At 34.5% G+C, this 15072-nt stretch overlaps 1 protein-coding gene across 1 annotated transcript in view; it reads right to left on the bottom strand.

Moving 5' to 3' along the window:
* The window catches only part of PIK3C2G (phosphatidylinositol-4-phosphate 3-kinase catalytic subunit type 2 gamma), a 350852-nt gene that overhangs the window by 279719 nt on the left and 56061 nt on the right, over positions 1 to 15072 (bottom strand). Inside the window, exons 6-7 of the mRNA XM_032855093.1 lie at positions 9779 to 9881; positions 5887 to 5957 (exon numbers count right to left, since the gene is read on the bottom strand). Of these exons, the coding sequence (XP_032710984.1) occupies positions 5887 to 5957; positions 9779 to 9881 (174 nt within the window). The remainder of the gene's footprint in view (positions 1 to 5886; positions 5958 to 9778; positions 9882 to 15072) is intronic.

Below are 15072 nucleotides of genomic sequence, written 5' to 3'. Positions count from 1 at the left end.
CACATGTCTTAGGGAGACACTGCAGTCACAAGAATGCACACCAACAGCCAGGGCCCCCATAGCTGCTTGTGGGCCTGGTTCTGTCCCTGTTTCCTGTCATTAACTCACACAGTGGGCTTGCTTGCAACCACCCCTCCAGCTGTATACCTGCATCTAACCAGCCTGACTCCCATAACAACCTCCACTGCTATGCACAGGATGAAGGTCTGCAGCCAGAGGAGTGCATGCCAACAGCCCAGTCTCCACAGTGCCAGTGCACCTTCAGTTAGTCCTAGTCCTTGCTGCCAGCCCTGTCCTCCCCCACTATCTGTATGTCTGCCACCAGCCACTGCCACTACACAGGCACCTGCAGCTGGCCCCTGCAACTGTGTGTGTGTGTGTGTGTGTGTGTGTATGTGTGTGACACCAGCTCTAGTAGCAACCACTGCCTGCCCCAGTCCCTAGCTACGGGACCTGGAGGCACCACTGAAGATGCCAACAACACCTGCAGCCACTGATCCCCCACAGCACTTGTAAGGCCACATAGTTAATGTTGTGGGTCCCAGTGGACTGACCCAAGGGGACATTACACTCACCAGATTTGGGTCTTCCACACGGCTCTGTCCTTGGTGCCCTCACTATAGACCCAGGACCATAGCGTGCTCCAATGTGCCTCACCCACAGGTGAAGGTCCTGCACTGAGATCAGCCCATAAAGTCTGGAATATGTGACAGCTTCTTCCCATGCACAGACACCTCTGCAAGGCTCTAGGGATCACAAAGAATCGGGGAAATAGGACTCCACCAAAGGAACAGAGTAAACTTTTAGCAACTGACCTCAAAGAAGTGGAGATACACGAATGGCCTGACAAAAAATTTAAAATAATTGTTCTGAAGAAACTCAGAAGTATAAGGGAACACAGAAAGACAATTTATTGAAATCAGCAACACAATATAAGAACAAAATGAGAAATTCAGCAAAGGTATAGAAAACATATAAAAGAACCAGAAGTTTTGGAGCTAAAGAATACAGTAGTTGAACTGAAGAATTCAAAAAAAGAAGCAGAAGAAGGGCAGAAGGGTCCTGGCAGAAGAAGGGACCAAGAAAAAGAAAAATTCGGTAAGCTCAAAGACAGATTATTTGAAATTACCTAAGCAGAGGAACAAAAGGGGAAAAAAAAAAGGAATTAAAAAGGCTATGGGATTCATGGAACACTATAAAAAGAAATGATGTACATGTCATTGTAGTCCCAGAAGGAGAAGAGAATGAGAAAGGAACAGACAGCTTATATAAAGATAATGGCTTTTGAACTTCCCAAACCTGGGGAGAGATTTGGGCATCCAAGTTCAATTGGAGTGGCTGAGTGGTTAAAGACACAACTATATATATCCTGGCTGCAAGAGACTCCCTTCAGCTTCAAGGACATACACATTCACAGTGAAGGGATGGAGAAAGGTACTTCATGCATATAGAGACCAAAAAGGAGCAGAGGTAGCTATACCTATCTTATACAAAGCAAACTTTAATTTAAAAGCTGTTACAGGGGCTGCCTGGGTGGCTCAGTATGTTAAGTGTCTGTGTTTGGCTCAGATCATGAACCCAGGATCCCGGGATCAAGCCTTTAGTCTGACTCCCTGCTCAGTGGGAGTAAGCTTGTCCCTCTTCCTCTGCCCCTCCCCAGACTACTCTCTCTCTCTCTCTCCCCCTCCATCTCTCTTGCTAATAAATAAATAAAATCTTTTAAAAAGCTGTTATAAGAAACAAAAAAGGAGCAAAAGAGACTACTATGAACAATTATATGACAAAAAATTGGACAACTTAGAATACTGGATAAATTCCTAGAAAATACTACCCACCAAGTCTGAATCAGAAGGAAATAGAAAATCTGAATAGACCAATAAGAAGATTAAATTGGTAATCAAAAACCTTCCAACAAAGAAAAATTCAGGGGCAGATAGCTTCATTGATAAATCCTACCAAATTTTTAAAGACAAATTAATGCCAGTTCTTCTCAAACTCTTCCAAAAACTTGAAGAGGTTGGGACACTCCCAAACTCATTATATGAAGCCAGCATTACCCTGATACCAGAGCCAGAGAAGGGCACTACAAAAAAATAAAACTACAGGCCAATATCCCTGATGACTATAGATGCAAAAATTTCCAACAAAATATTTGCAAACCAAATTCAACAGCACATTAAAAGGATCATATACACCATGACCAAGAAAATTTATCCTTGGGATGTAAGAATGATTTAACTACACAAATCAATAAATGTGATAAATGAATAATATGAATAAATGAATAAAATGAAACAAATCATTGATTATCTCAATAGGAGCAGAAAAGAATGAAAAAAGTTACATTCAGAAAAAATTTCAATAAATTAGGTATAGAAAAACATATCTCAACATAATAAAGTTCATGTATGACAACCCACAGCTATCATCATACTTAATGGCGAGATGTTGGAAGTACTTCCTCTAAAATCAGGAACAAAGTAAGGGTTCCCATGCTCACCACTCCTATTCAGCATGGTACTAGAAGTCTTAGAGTAATCAGACAAGAAAATGAAATAAAAGGCATTCAAACTGGAAGGGAGAAGTAAAATTTTGTCTGTTTCATGATGGTACGATCTGATATGTAGAAAATCCTGACAACTCCATCCAAATACTCTTAGAACTAATGAATTCTGTAAAGTTTCAGGATGCAAGACAAATCAGTTGGATTTCTATACATGACAGAGAAAGTTTTGAAAAATTAAGAAAAAATCCCACTTACAATAGCATAAAAAACAGTAATAAGGAAGTGAAAGAGCTATACACTGAAAACTATAAGACATTGATGAAAGAAATTGAAGAAAACACATAAATAGAAAGGTTTTCAAGGTTTTAGATTAGAAGAGTTAATATTGTTAAAATGTCCATACTACTCAGAGCCACCTATATATAGATTATATATTTTTAGTAAGCGTTGTGTCCAACATGGGGCTTGAACTCACGAACCTCAGATCAAGAGTCTACTGATTGAGCCCACCAGGCACCCCATTCAATATATTTTCATCAAAATTCCAGTGTCATATTTCACAGAAATAATAAAAACAATCCTAAAATTAATAAGGAACCTCAAAATACCCTGAATAGCCAAAGCAATCTTGAGAAAGAACAAATCCAGAGTGATCACACTTCCTGATTTCAAACTTTTACAAAGATTTGGAAATCAAAAGCATTATGATACTGATATACACACAGTCACGTAGACCAATCAAACAGACTTGAGAGCCCAGAAATAAACCTATACATATATGGTCAAGTATTATTTGACAAGGATCCAAGAATAATCAGTGGGGGAAGGATAGTCTCTTCAATAAATAGTGTTGTGATAAGTGGATATTCTCATGCAAAAGAATGAAATGGCACCCCTATCTTAAACCTTAAACTTTGCTCGGCACAGCAAAGGAATGAATGAACAAAATAAAAAGGCAACCTAGGTTATGGGAGGAAATATTTGCAAACCATATATCTGATAAGAGATTGATACCTAAAATGTAAAACTCAGCAGTGAAAAATCAGTCCAATTTAAAAAAATGGACAGAGGACTTGAGTAGACATTTCTCCAAAAAATATATACAAATGGTCAAGAAGCATCTGAATAACAAGCACATGAACAGTATCACTAATTGTTGGGTAAATGTGAATCAAAACCATAATGAGATACCACCTCACACCTGTTAGAATGGCTATTATCAAAAAGACTCTTGTCAAGGCTGTGAAGAAAAGGGAACGCTAGTGTACTGTTGGGAATGTAAATTGGTATAACTGCTTTGGAAAACAGTATGAAGTTTCCTTAGAAAATTAAAAAAAAAAAAAAGTAGAACTATGCTATCATCCTGCACTCCCAAGTTCATTGCCACATAATTCACAATGGCCATGACAAACAACCTAAATGTTCAGCAGTGGATGAATGAATACACACACATGCACACACACACACACACACACACACACACACATATATACATATATAATGCCATATATATAAAATAATATAATCAATAATACAAAATACTATATATAAAATAAAAATACATTTTGTGTGCAACTTTATATGTAAATATATGCATTATTTATAAATATTTTATATATACATATTTTATATAGACTTATACAATTATATACAATATATACAATTAAAGTAGAATAAGCACTTACTGAGAATTAAACATTTGGTTTTAGTCCTAGCTAGAGCATCAATTATCTGTATGATGGCTGACAAATTTTTTAAATAAATTGATAAGATAAGCCGCACCGACCGCCCTAGGGTTGAAGAGAAGGCGTGGAGGACTTAGATTCTGAGGCTCGTTGGTCCCTGTCAGGTTTCCTCTAGTCTTCACTGTGGCACAGCTTTTGCTTTGCCCTAATTTAACCCTGTGAACACCTGGACTGCACAGTGGTCAAGGTCACCAGTCTTCTTTGAAGGGCCAAGGGCCGGATAATGGCAGGGTGAGGCAGGAACAGAAGGAAAAAAAAATACCTTGCTCTCACTTTCTTTTTCTACCCTTCCCTTGTTTCTCTGTGTCTCAGGCAGCAGCTGTCTACATGTAAGCACAACCCTCCACCAAACCAGTTCAAAGCAATCCTTTGTCTCCCAAGGATTTCTCACTTTTTAAAAATTGTCAGATTTGATAGCTCTCTACAGGTTTTTTTCTTTTTTGGATACATTTATTTTGGAATAAGGAAACTACAGCCTTTATGAATATGTCATTTTGATGAGAGCGCATACCTAATCCATGTAATTAGCTATAAAATAAAAATTTGAGTTAGGTTATATTGAAAGTACTCCCTATTACTACCTATTCTATGATTTTATTGCTGAAGACAAATATTTTGGGGGAAATAGAGGCCCATATGGAAAGACAGTAGTTTATTTTATTTTTTATTTTTTATTTTTTTAAGACCATAGTTTAATAGGAAAATATATGGTCTTCGCAAATTTCAGAGAGTTGGTGTTTGCAGATTTCAGGCAGACCTAATTTTGGTCCTACCACGATGAACTGAGTGGCCTTAGGCAAGGTATTTAATCTTCTAGAGCTTTAGTTTCTTTGATTTTGAAGTAAATTCTGTGTCTTATCATAAGGTTGTAGGGAGAATTAGATGAGGTAATATATACAAAATGTACGATAACCCCATTAAGTGATGATAGCTATTATGAATGGTCACTAAAAACAATTTTAACTCATATTTTATATCAGGTTTGCTTCTGAAATTAATGATACATACCTCCCATACCCCATTTTTCACTAATTCAACTCAGAACAACTTTAATTCCAGATAAACCCATAGTGTGGCACGGTATCTTCTCCCAGTTTACCTTTCTGATGGGTCTATTCTTTTCAATAATACATGCATACATTTAGATGTCACAATCAATTAGGATATGTTCATTGACTGTCATTTGAGTTTTCCAATTTGAATTCACACTCCTCTGTTTATGATACACCAATTATTTTCAGAGAGTTCAAGAAAGAAATTTAAAGCAGGAGGTTTTGACTTTCAAAGTATGGAAATTCAGTTATACAAAGAGCTTAGTGACAAATGCACACTCAAATTCACAAAATGAATGAGAAAAAAAAGCCCTAGAAAATGTAATAACTGGTAGCAGAGAGATTTTAAAATGAATGTTAGATTGTTCTGGAAGGTGTTAGCAGCTCTTCAAATGCATCTGAATAGCTGTGAAGAATAGATAATTATTAACAAAATTTGCCAAAGGGAGATATCTATTAAAAGTATAATAGCTTCCACGGTACTAGTGAAAGGACAGTTTTTACAATCAACTGAAAAATATTGTGATTTGGCACTTGAGAACTCAGTCAGAAAGTAGTCTTGGAACAAAATAAAATATCTTACCTGGATACTTTCCAAATATGCATAAATTCTAGAAGTTGGTTCAGATAAAACTGACTGTGGTCATCTTCATGCTGTAGACAGCAGAATATATTAATATTCATAGAGTGACTAGGAATGAGTACCAGATAAAAATAGGTCTGTAACTTCCTGCTGTCATTTTATTCACCTCTTTTGATAACCCTCATTGATCATTTTAATACTTTGTTTTAAAGACTTTACAAGACACTTCTTAACTCTGTAAGCATTCTTTTAAAAAAGTGAATCAGAAAACTGAGCTTTGGTTGAGGATAACCTCAAGGCTGATTGAAAAACATCCTGGCATCACCAAGGTCAGACATTAGGTTCTCCTAGCAGGAAGGCAGTTTTGCAGACACTAGTTCTCTCACATACGTGCACATTTCTTTACATTCAGGCTGTGGACGCCATGGCAGTCTGAGACTTGATAGCTTGTCACATCGGCTGGCAGACTCAGCATGAACTCCATTTTTCAACTTTACCACATCTTGCCTCCCAAATATTAGTGTAAGAGGAGTTATCAGGGGGCCTGTGTTTTCTCCCAAGATGAGCAGAAACTACTCATTGTAAAATATCAGTTCTGTGGTCCATATGCATAAACACACAAACACACATGCATACACGCTCACACATGCCCCATAACTCCTCAATTAGCAGTTCTGCAACAGGCGCTCATGAAAATCCTATGCAAGTCTGCAAAGGAGAATGCGATATACTCCCTCATAATGGCACTATTTCACTACACACAGCTGTTAAGTTTGAAAGCTAAATGAGTCCCTAAATACCTGGAGTGCATGTAATCTTGTATGTTAATATATGATCTATTTTTAAAACTGCCTATTAGAGCTCCTGACAGAAAACATCAGAAGGAAGACCTTGATATGGCCTAAGGTCAAAGGTATATTAATATCTTTAATGGGTGGTTTTGTGAGGAAGAGTAAAGAAGCTGTTACATGGAGAGAATAAGGCCATCCCTATAATACAATATGTTGAATGCATGCTACAGAAAAGAAACACTTTGAGAAGAAGAAAAGAAAACTTCTTCTGAAGTTAAAACCAAAGCAAGCATATAAATAATGACTTATTTGCATCTTTCTGTATAGCATAATCATATTCATTTTAAAATCACTTCACTTGGCTTCCAGAGATGCTTTTGGGGGAGAAATTGGCCTTTGTCATATTGTCACTTATAAGAAAAGTATTTTTATTTAAAGGAACTCAAAAGTCTGGAGAACAGGTTTAAGCAGTTGTCCATGGAATATATTGTACTCTTTACTTTTCTCCAAAGCTAAAGGCCATTCCTTCATCTTAAGGAAAAAGATGAAGAGAAAAAGTTAAGGTGTCTCTTTTTGCCTTTTTCCTACAGAAATCTACTGCTGTATGTGTTCTGTGAATGTTTCCTTGAGCTAGAATGAAATCTTGGTTTTTATGATTAATATCAACAATGTTGGCAATCCTTGTCAAATTTGAGAGAGAGAAAGAGAAAAATCTTTTTATAAAAGACTCAGTTATACACATCTAATGAGGATGGGGATTGTAAAATTTTGAAATCTAGAAAGATTTCTAAGGACTTGTCAACATATCAACATATTTTATGAATAATTTCATGGAACAAGAATTAAATGACCATATTTCAGTATGACACAAACAAGTTTAAAATAGGAAAGGCATCTGAGATGAATTGAGCTTTGCAGTATACTTGTACAACTAGAGAACGCTCACATCTCGAGTGTAAGGCAATGGTGTCAAGAAATTTAATGGAATAATAATCATCATTATGTTCCTAGTATTATACAGAAGAAATATTGTAAGCCAATTTATGTAATTTTACTGAAAAGGAATATAATTGTTTATAAATGTTTTTATATAGATAGAGAATTTTGACACTACGTTAAACAATAGAATCAGTATCTCCTTACCATAGAAAGTTTTTAATAGTAAAAGGCTAACATACCATCTAGTCTAACACCTTAATTTTATGACATCAATAATTGATACTTATGTAGTTCTGATTAGGCTCAGGCACTGACTTAAGCTCTTCACTTACATTTTTCAATTAGGTTCTAATAATAATCATATTAGGTATGTATTATTATTCACACTTTTCTTAACCAGAAAACTAGGGTGAATATAAGCATGTGTCCAAGAGCAGACGTTTGAATTTGGCAGTATCAGTCCAGAATCTGTTTTTAAACAAGTTGCCAAATCAGTAAATTTAACACTCTATTTTTTTTTAAGGTGAAAGCTAGGTCTATATGCTGTAGGACTTATACATAGAGTAATCCCTACAACTAGCCCTTCATATTCATCTGTATCAGGTGTTCCTACCCTAGGCTTTAAAAACATAATTCTTTTCTTTCAAAGCACATATCTCTATCAGACTTTTTTTTAAAAAGTTATTTTATTTTACTTTAGAGAGAGAGAATGCATGTGAGCATGTGCATGAGTGGAGGAAGAGGCAAAGGGAGAAAATCTTCAAGCACACTGCTGGCTGAAGGTAGAGCCCTTTGTGGGGCTTGATCTGATGATACATGAGATCACGGCCTGAGCCAAAACCAAGAGTCAGATACTCAACCAACTGAGCCACCCAGTCTATGAGACTTTTAAATGTATATTTGTTTATTGCACGTCTTCTTTACTAGGATGAGAGCTCTGCATTCTAGAATAAGTAATGACATGTCTTGCTTGTCTCTGTAAATCCAGTGTTTAGAAGAGTGCCTCGTGTATAGTAGGTGCTCAATTATAATTTGCTCAGTGAACAAATGGGTATCATTCTGTGCATATATGTTTTCTAAGTCATAATTCTGAATTTTAAATTACTACCAATGAGATAAGTAATTTTTTTAGCAACATGAAAGTTCTCAAGGAGAATAGAAGTTGTAATCATACATTTTGTCTTCTTTCCCCATGTTGAAATGAAACATGATGATTTCAGCTTTTTCAAAACATTGAAGACAATTTGAAGACTCTTAGGGTATATTAATATTGAGAGTATTAGTTGTACTTTATAATGTTTCTCTGTGGAGATTTCAGATGCATACCCTGCAGCTGTCAACACTGGCTGAGTTGAGTACCAGTTCCAAAAGATTTTTCTAAACAACTCTCTTTTGACCTCATTATGTTATATTCCACATAGATATATTGCAACCTAATGCACCACCTGACACTTTTTATGATGAAACACCTCAGACTAGGGGGAAAAAAAAGAGTCATGCACTGGAAATCTGCTATCTGATGTAAATGACAGGGTGACGGGATTTTTGCTTAAAGCAGGTAATTGGAAGATTCTACAGATAAAGCTGCCAAAATATCAAAGTTCATTGCATACTGTGCAATTTTGTTTTAAAATAACTCAAGACATAGGGAATAAAATTCATATCTAACAGCATGAAATTATGTCATTAAAGCACAGTAATCCCTTTTGAGTTAGTTTTATTATATATATTATGAATATTAATCTGCCCTGATTTAAATTGTGTTGACACCGACATAAACTCTTCAAATAGAACGAGAGTTGTGTTATTTTTCTTTCTTCAATGGTTGCCCCTTCACATTTTTTATTCTGTTCTCTTCCTAGTGGCTTCATGGATAGTATGAATGTAATAGCTTTGATAAGTTTCTCATAAATGATTTTTCCAAGAGACCAATTGATTTGCTATTATACTAAGGTTACAGTAATGTGTTCATGTAATTGCTTCAGTCCAAATTGTTAACAGGCATTTAGGTAAATATTTCATTATGTTTCAGTAAATATACTCAAAGGAACATGTATTCATTAAGCTATGTAATTCCAAATTGGCAACAATCAATAAAGATAGGAATGTTGTCCTTAAAATGATCAGCTTGGAAATTGAAACCGATGCTAAGAAAATCTTACCTTTCGAGATAATTTTCCTGGAACTTCCCCATTTTTCTGCAGATTAAGTTGAATAACAGATTTATCTTTCTGAAATATTTTGTGGCTCCCCAAAGAGTAATCACTAAAGGAGAAAAAAAAAAATGAATAGTCATTTCTGCCCATAATACCTCCAACTGTATGTTTTCTTTTCTGATTTTGTGTCTTTGTTTCTATTTTTTTTTTGTAACTTGGTCTGGTAAAAGTTTTATATATAGCCTTACTTTCTTATATTTATTTAAAATATATCCTCATATTAATTTTAAGTGACAATTTTAAAATACTATAGTTATTAAGATATTACAATTATTTTTCAAATGCATCAAGCTAGAAAATGATTAGGTAGCTTTAGGATGGACATAAATTATAATAAAGAATATATTACATATTCAGAGTTAGTTTTATCCAGCCATCTCAAAGCTGAGGACAGCATGTTTCTGGGAGGTCTAACTGATGCGACAAAGTATATGCGGAGCAGTGAGGTGGACATGTCATAAGCTTTAGAGACAGATTTACTAGCTCCGTGACAGGCACACCAGTTAAACTCTCTGAAACTCAATATATATTTTTTAGAATTGATATTATTAATAATCTACATTATTAAGATTATATAATCTATATAATTATATATAGTTATAGATTATATGTAATCTATATAATAATCTATATTATTAATAATCTACATTATTTGATGAGCAGATTAAACTGAAAAAATATCGCCGCGTATTTCAGATACTTCTAATGGCATAATTTTTCTCCCTCCCTGTCTCCCTCTCTCCCTCCTTCCTTCCTTCCTTCCTTCTCTCTCCCTCTGTAAGAGTCATTCAAAAGGATATATTTGTTAATGTACTTTGTATAAGGATCTTAGTTAAATATATGAAGGGTTTCAGAAGGAAAAAAAAAAAGCCTTATATGTTAAAACATTTGAGGCCATTAGAGGGATATGTTCATTTATCTGGAAAAGTCACTAAATATTTGAGAACACTTATTCTCAAAAATGGCAGAAAAATAAAGCATTACTCTGTTGATAGCTACTAAATTTTCTATAAATGTTCTTATTTTGACAATTGCTATTTTTTTAAGAAAACACTTGTGAAAATGGTGATAGTATTCACAACATGTGTTCTACACCCTATGTCCCTTCCTCCTGTTAGATTCCTGTCCCAATGCTCTCCATGAGCTTTAATTGCTTCTTGAGTTATTTCTACTGCTAGTCTAAACATAAGGCATGGCATATATATCCTTGAGCTCCTGCCTTCCTCATCACCCAAGTTTTGCTCCAAAGGCATTCTCCATACTCTCACATGAATTCAACTTCCTCTCCTTTCACCCCCCACCCCCAACTTCTCTTTCCGTGCTTAGAGTTCTGTTTTCCTATTTCTATTCTAGGAACCAGCTTAAGAGTAGTGGCCCACCTTGCTATCAAAGTTTCCTTTCATCAGTGTGTTGAAGTCTAGACAATGGACCCCAGTTTGGTGACTTCAGCCTCAGATATGGTTACAGCTTTCTGGAACTATTTTATTTCACCCACCTGTATATATACCCCTTACTAGGGCTTTGAGATAAATTCGATGGCCAGTAAATATGAATTTCAGATAATAGTGAATTATTTTTTTAGTATAGGTGTATATATTTGATATATAGCTAAATGTATTTTAACTCATTTTCTGAGACTGCTTTATAATCAGAAAATTTAAACCATCTCTCTCATAGCAATGCCTTCTGCTATGTTATCGGTTTATATTAATTATATTTTTTTTTACTATTTTCCTTCATTTGTTGAGATTGTTTGAATCTTCTTTGAGTCTCTTCTTTATCTTTATAGAGTCTTGGGAAACACAAATATATTTGTTAATCTTCCAGTGGTTACACAATTTTTAAATAACATGTATCTTAAATCTTTTCCATTGTAATCTCAATTTAATCACTGTGTATATCGCACTCTCAAATAAGCCTTAGAGCCTGAATATGACTTCAGTTCATTTCTCTACCATTGCCCTCCAGCTGCCCAATTAAAGATCATTTTGAATTTTAGTTCCATATTCTCTTATCACTTAACGGATGAGATCAAGAAAAGTGTAAATAAAACAAAGTTAGAGATGGGAATTATAAAAAAGACATCTTAGAACATTTTTTTTTTAAAGATTTTATTTATTTATTTGACAGAGAGAGATCACAAGTAGGCAGAGAGACAGGCAGAGAGAGAGAGAGGGGGAAGCAGGCTCTCTGCCAAGCAGAGAGCCCGATGCGGGACTCAATCCCAGGACCCTGAGATCATGACCCGAGCCGAAGGCAGCAGCTTAACCCACTGAGCCACCTAGGCGTCCCTAGAACATTTTGTTTTTAACTAAAAATGTCTAAATAGACTCTCAGTCACCTAAGTGTTGATATCAGAGTAAAGAAAGCCTTTGATATAAGATGCAGGGTCTGTTGATTATAATTTTATGGCTTCTTTCTGACATAAACCAAACCTATAAGTAATAATCTCTAACTTCTTATTCTACCTTCTTTATAAAGAGCATGTACGGGGCGCCTGGGTGGCTTAGTGGGTTAAAGCCTCTGCCTTCGGCTCAGGTCATGATTCCAGGGTCCTGGGATGGAGCCCCACATCGGGCTTTCTGCTCAGCGGGGAGTCTGCTTCCTCCTCTCTCTCTGCCTACTTGTGATCTCTGTCTGTCAAATAAATAAATAAAATCCTTAAAAAAAAAAAAAAGCATGTACTTGGACTTGAAGAACAACCTGAATAAAGAATTGGTTTAGATTTTTATAATTATTGCTCTAATCTTTTAAAGTTGTTTCTTCCACATTTAATTCAGCAGTAATAGTTTTTAATGATTCCTCTTTATCAATTATCTATAAAGAATTCAACTTAATTTTTTTCATAGCAACACTTTCTTTTTTGTTCTTTATACTTACGTCCTTATATACAATCTATCTGGAATGGATTTGTTGAGTAGAGAGTGATGTATAGCTCCAATTTTAGACATTTTTCCAACACAGTGGCAATTTTCTGGAATATCTTTAATGAGGACATCTTCTCATCTTTGACCTATTACATTTATCACATGACTAGTTTTCATAAATATCTGATCTGTTTCTGGACTCTAAATATTCCATTAATCTATACATCTGTTCCTGTGCCAATACCAAATTGCTTCAATTATTTAATTTTCTAGCATATTTTGAAGTGTGGAAATGAAAGTCACTATTTTAAGTAAATTGTATTACCTATTTTTGCATAATTTCTCTTCCAGAACAATTTTAGAATCAGTGTGCCACTGTTAAGGAGAAAATGCTAATATAGTGTTGACTTATATTTAATTTATGGGATTAAGTAAGAAGAATTGGTATTTTTATAATATTGAATCTTCTTTTCAAGGATAAGTATATTTTTACATGCACTCTAATTCTCTTTTATGCCCTTGAGTAAAGTGTTAGTTTTCTTTCAGGTCATCATTACACATATTATGTTTTTTGCAAGATATTTTATAGATTCTGTTCTATTATAAGTCAAAGCTTTTTTTCATGGTATTTATTCATTGGTTTTATGTGTTGACTTAGTTTGTCGAATCCTGCTGTAATACCTAATGTTTTTCAGTTGATTATTTTGGACTTTCTAAATAGAAAATTCTTTTAAAATAATTACTGTTTTATCTATTGCTTCCCAATATTTTTGCTGACTGTTGTCTAGAACCCTCCTGATTAGTAATAATGATAATAGACATCCCTTTCATTTTCTTACTTTTATAGGAAATCCCTTAAATGATTAACCGATGGATATGATATTTGCTGTGTATTCCTGCGGTGTATTTTTCATGTTTTATTTTGTTAATGATTTTTAAAAATTATAAATAAGTTTCAAATTTTATCAGATAGGTTTTCATTATCTGGTGCATCAAATTGAGAAGACCATTTTTTTCTTGAATGTGTTAATATGTTAATTACACTGATTTTCCTAATGTATAATTATATTTACATTTTTGTGTAGATTATCCCAATAGCAGATTTAATTTACAGTTTTTTTAAGGTTTTGGGGTTTTTTGCATTTTTCAAAATTTAGATAGGCCTATAATTTTAAAATTTTGTTACCTTTATTTGTTTTAGGCATCACAATTAGGCCAGGCTTGTAAACTTCATATACCTTTTCTCTGTCCTGGAACAGTTTATATAATTGGAAAATCTCTGTTCTCTGAAGGTTTGGTGCAATTTGCAAAAACTAACTTTTCACCCCACACTGCTCATTGTTTTCTTTTATACTATATACTTTTATTTTATTTTATTTATATTTTATACTTTTATTCTTTTATACTACTTTATACTTGTCTCCTTGAGCTAATTTTGAAAGCTCATCATTCCTTAGGATATTGTCTTGTTTTTTTATAAAGCTGTCAAATGAATGTCCCAAAACTTTCCTATTTTAAATATCTTTTGATATTTTATCTGGGACCTCCACAGTCCCTTTGCAATTATTTTGTCCTTCCCTTGCTGTTATTCTTTATTTTACCAGGAGTTTTTAGTAATATTTTTTCCTGCTGTTTCATGAGAATTTTGGTGGGCTGTGGGTAGATTTGCATTTTACTATATTAATCCAGTCCTGAGGATATCTAATTATCATTCTAATAATAGAGGTATCATGTATGATTTTGCATGAAGAAAGATCTCAAAAACTGGAAAGGATGAACAGTTCTGGCCCAAATCTCCCATTTTGCAAATAAGGATACTGGGTTTGACAAAATAAGACCAGACACTAGAACATAAATATTTAGAGTAAAAATAGCACACTTAAAATTTATTTATAGATTCAGGCATTCCTGGTATAATGTGATACATGTGTTTCTTTTTTTCTTTCTTTTTTTTCTACAAATGTCTTTTTATGTAAGGGGGCAGTGGGGTGTTTTGCAAATTGTGGGCTAAAAATAACAGGTCTCCTGGGAAAAAGTGTTGGAAGACACAACTCAAACCAATACAGGTCTCTACCAGAACACATACTGGCAAAGATATACAAATCTGAATAAAAACATCAGCACAGTTTTAAAACAACTTCTTGCTAGATGTGTCTCCAAAGGCAAGGAAACAAAAGCAAAAATGAGCTGTTCTCACTTCATCAAGATAAAAATGCTTTTGCACAGCTAAGGAAGCAATTGACAAAACCAAAAGATAACCAACAGAATGGAAGAGATATTTGCAAATGTCTTATCAGATAAAGGGCAGTATCTAAGATCTGTAAAGAACTTATCAAATTCAAATCTAAAAAATAAATAATCCAGTCAAGAAAT

Source organism: Lontra canadensis, unplaced genomic scaffold, assembly GCF_010015895.1.
Source record: "Lontra canadensis isolate GAN:19392208 unplaced genomic scaffold, GSC_riverotter_1.0 scaffold9, whole genome shotgun sequence".
Lineage (NCBI taxonomy): Eukaryota > Metazoa > Chordata > Mammalia > Carnivora > Mustelidae > Lontra > Lontra canadensis.
The sequence above is the reverse complement of the archived record's forward strand: the minus strand, read 5'-3'. Positions and strand labels throughout refer to the sequence as shown.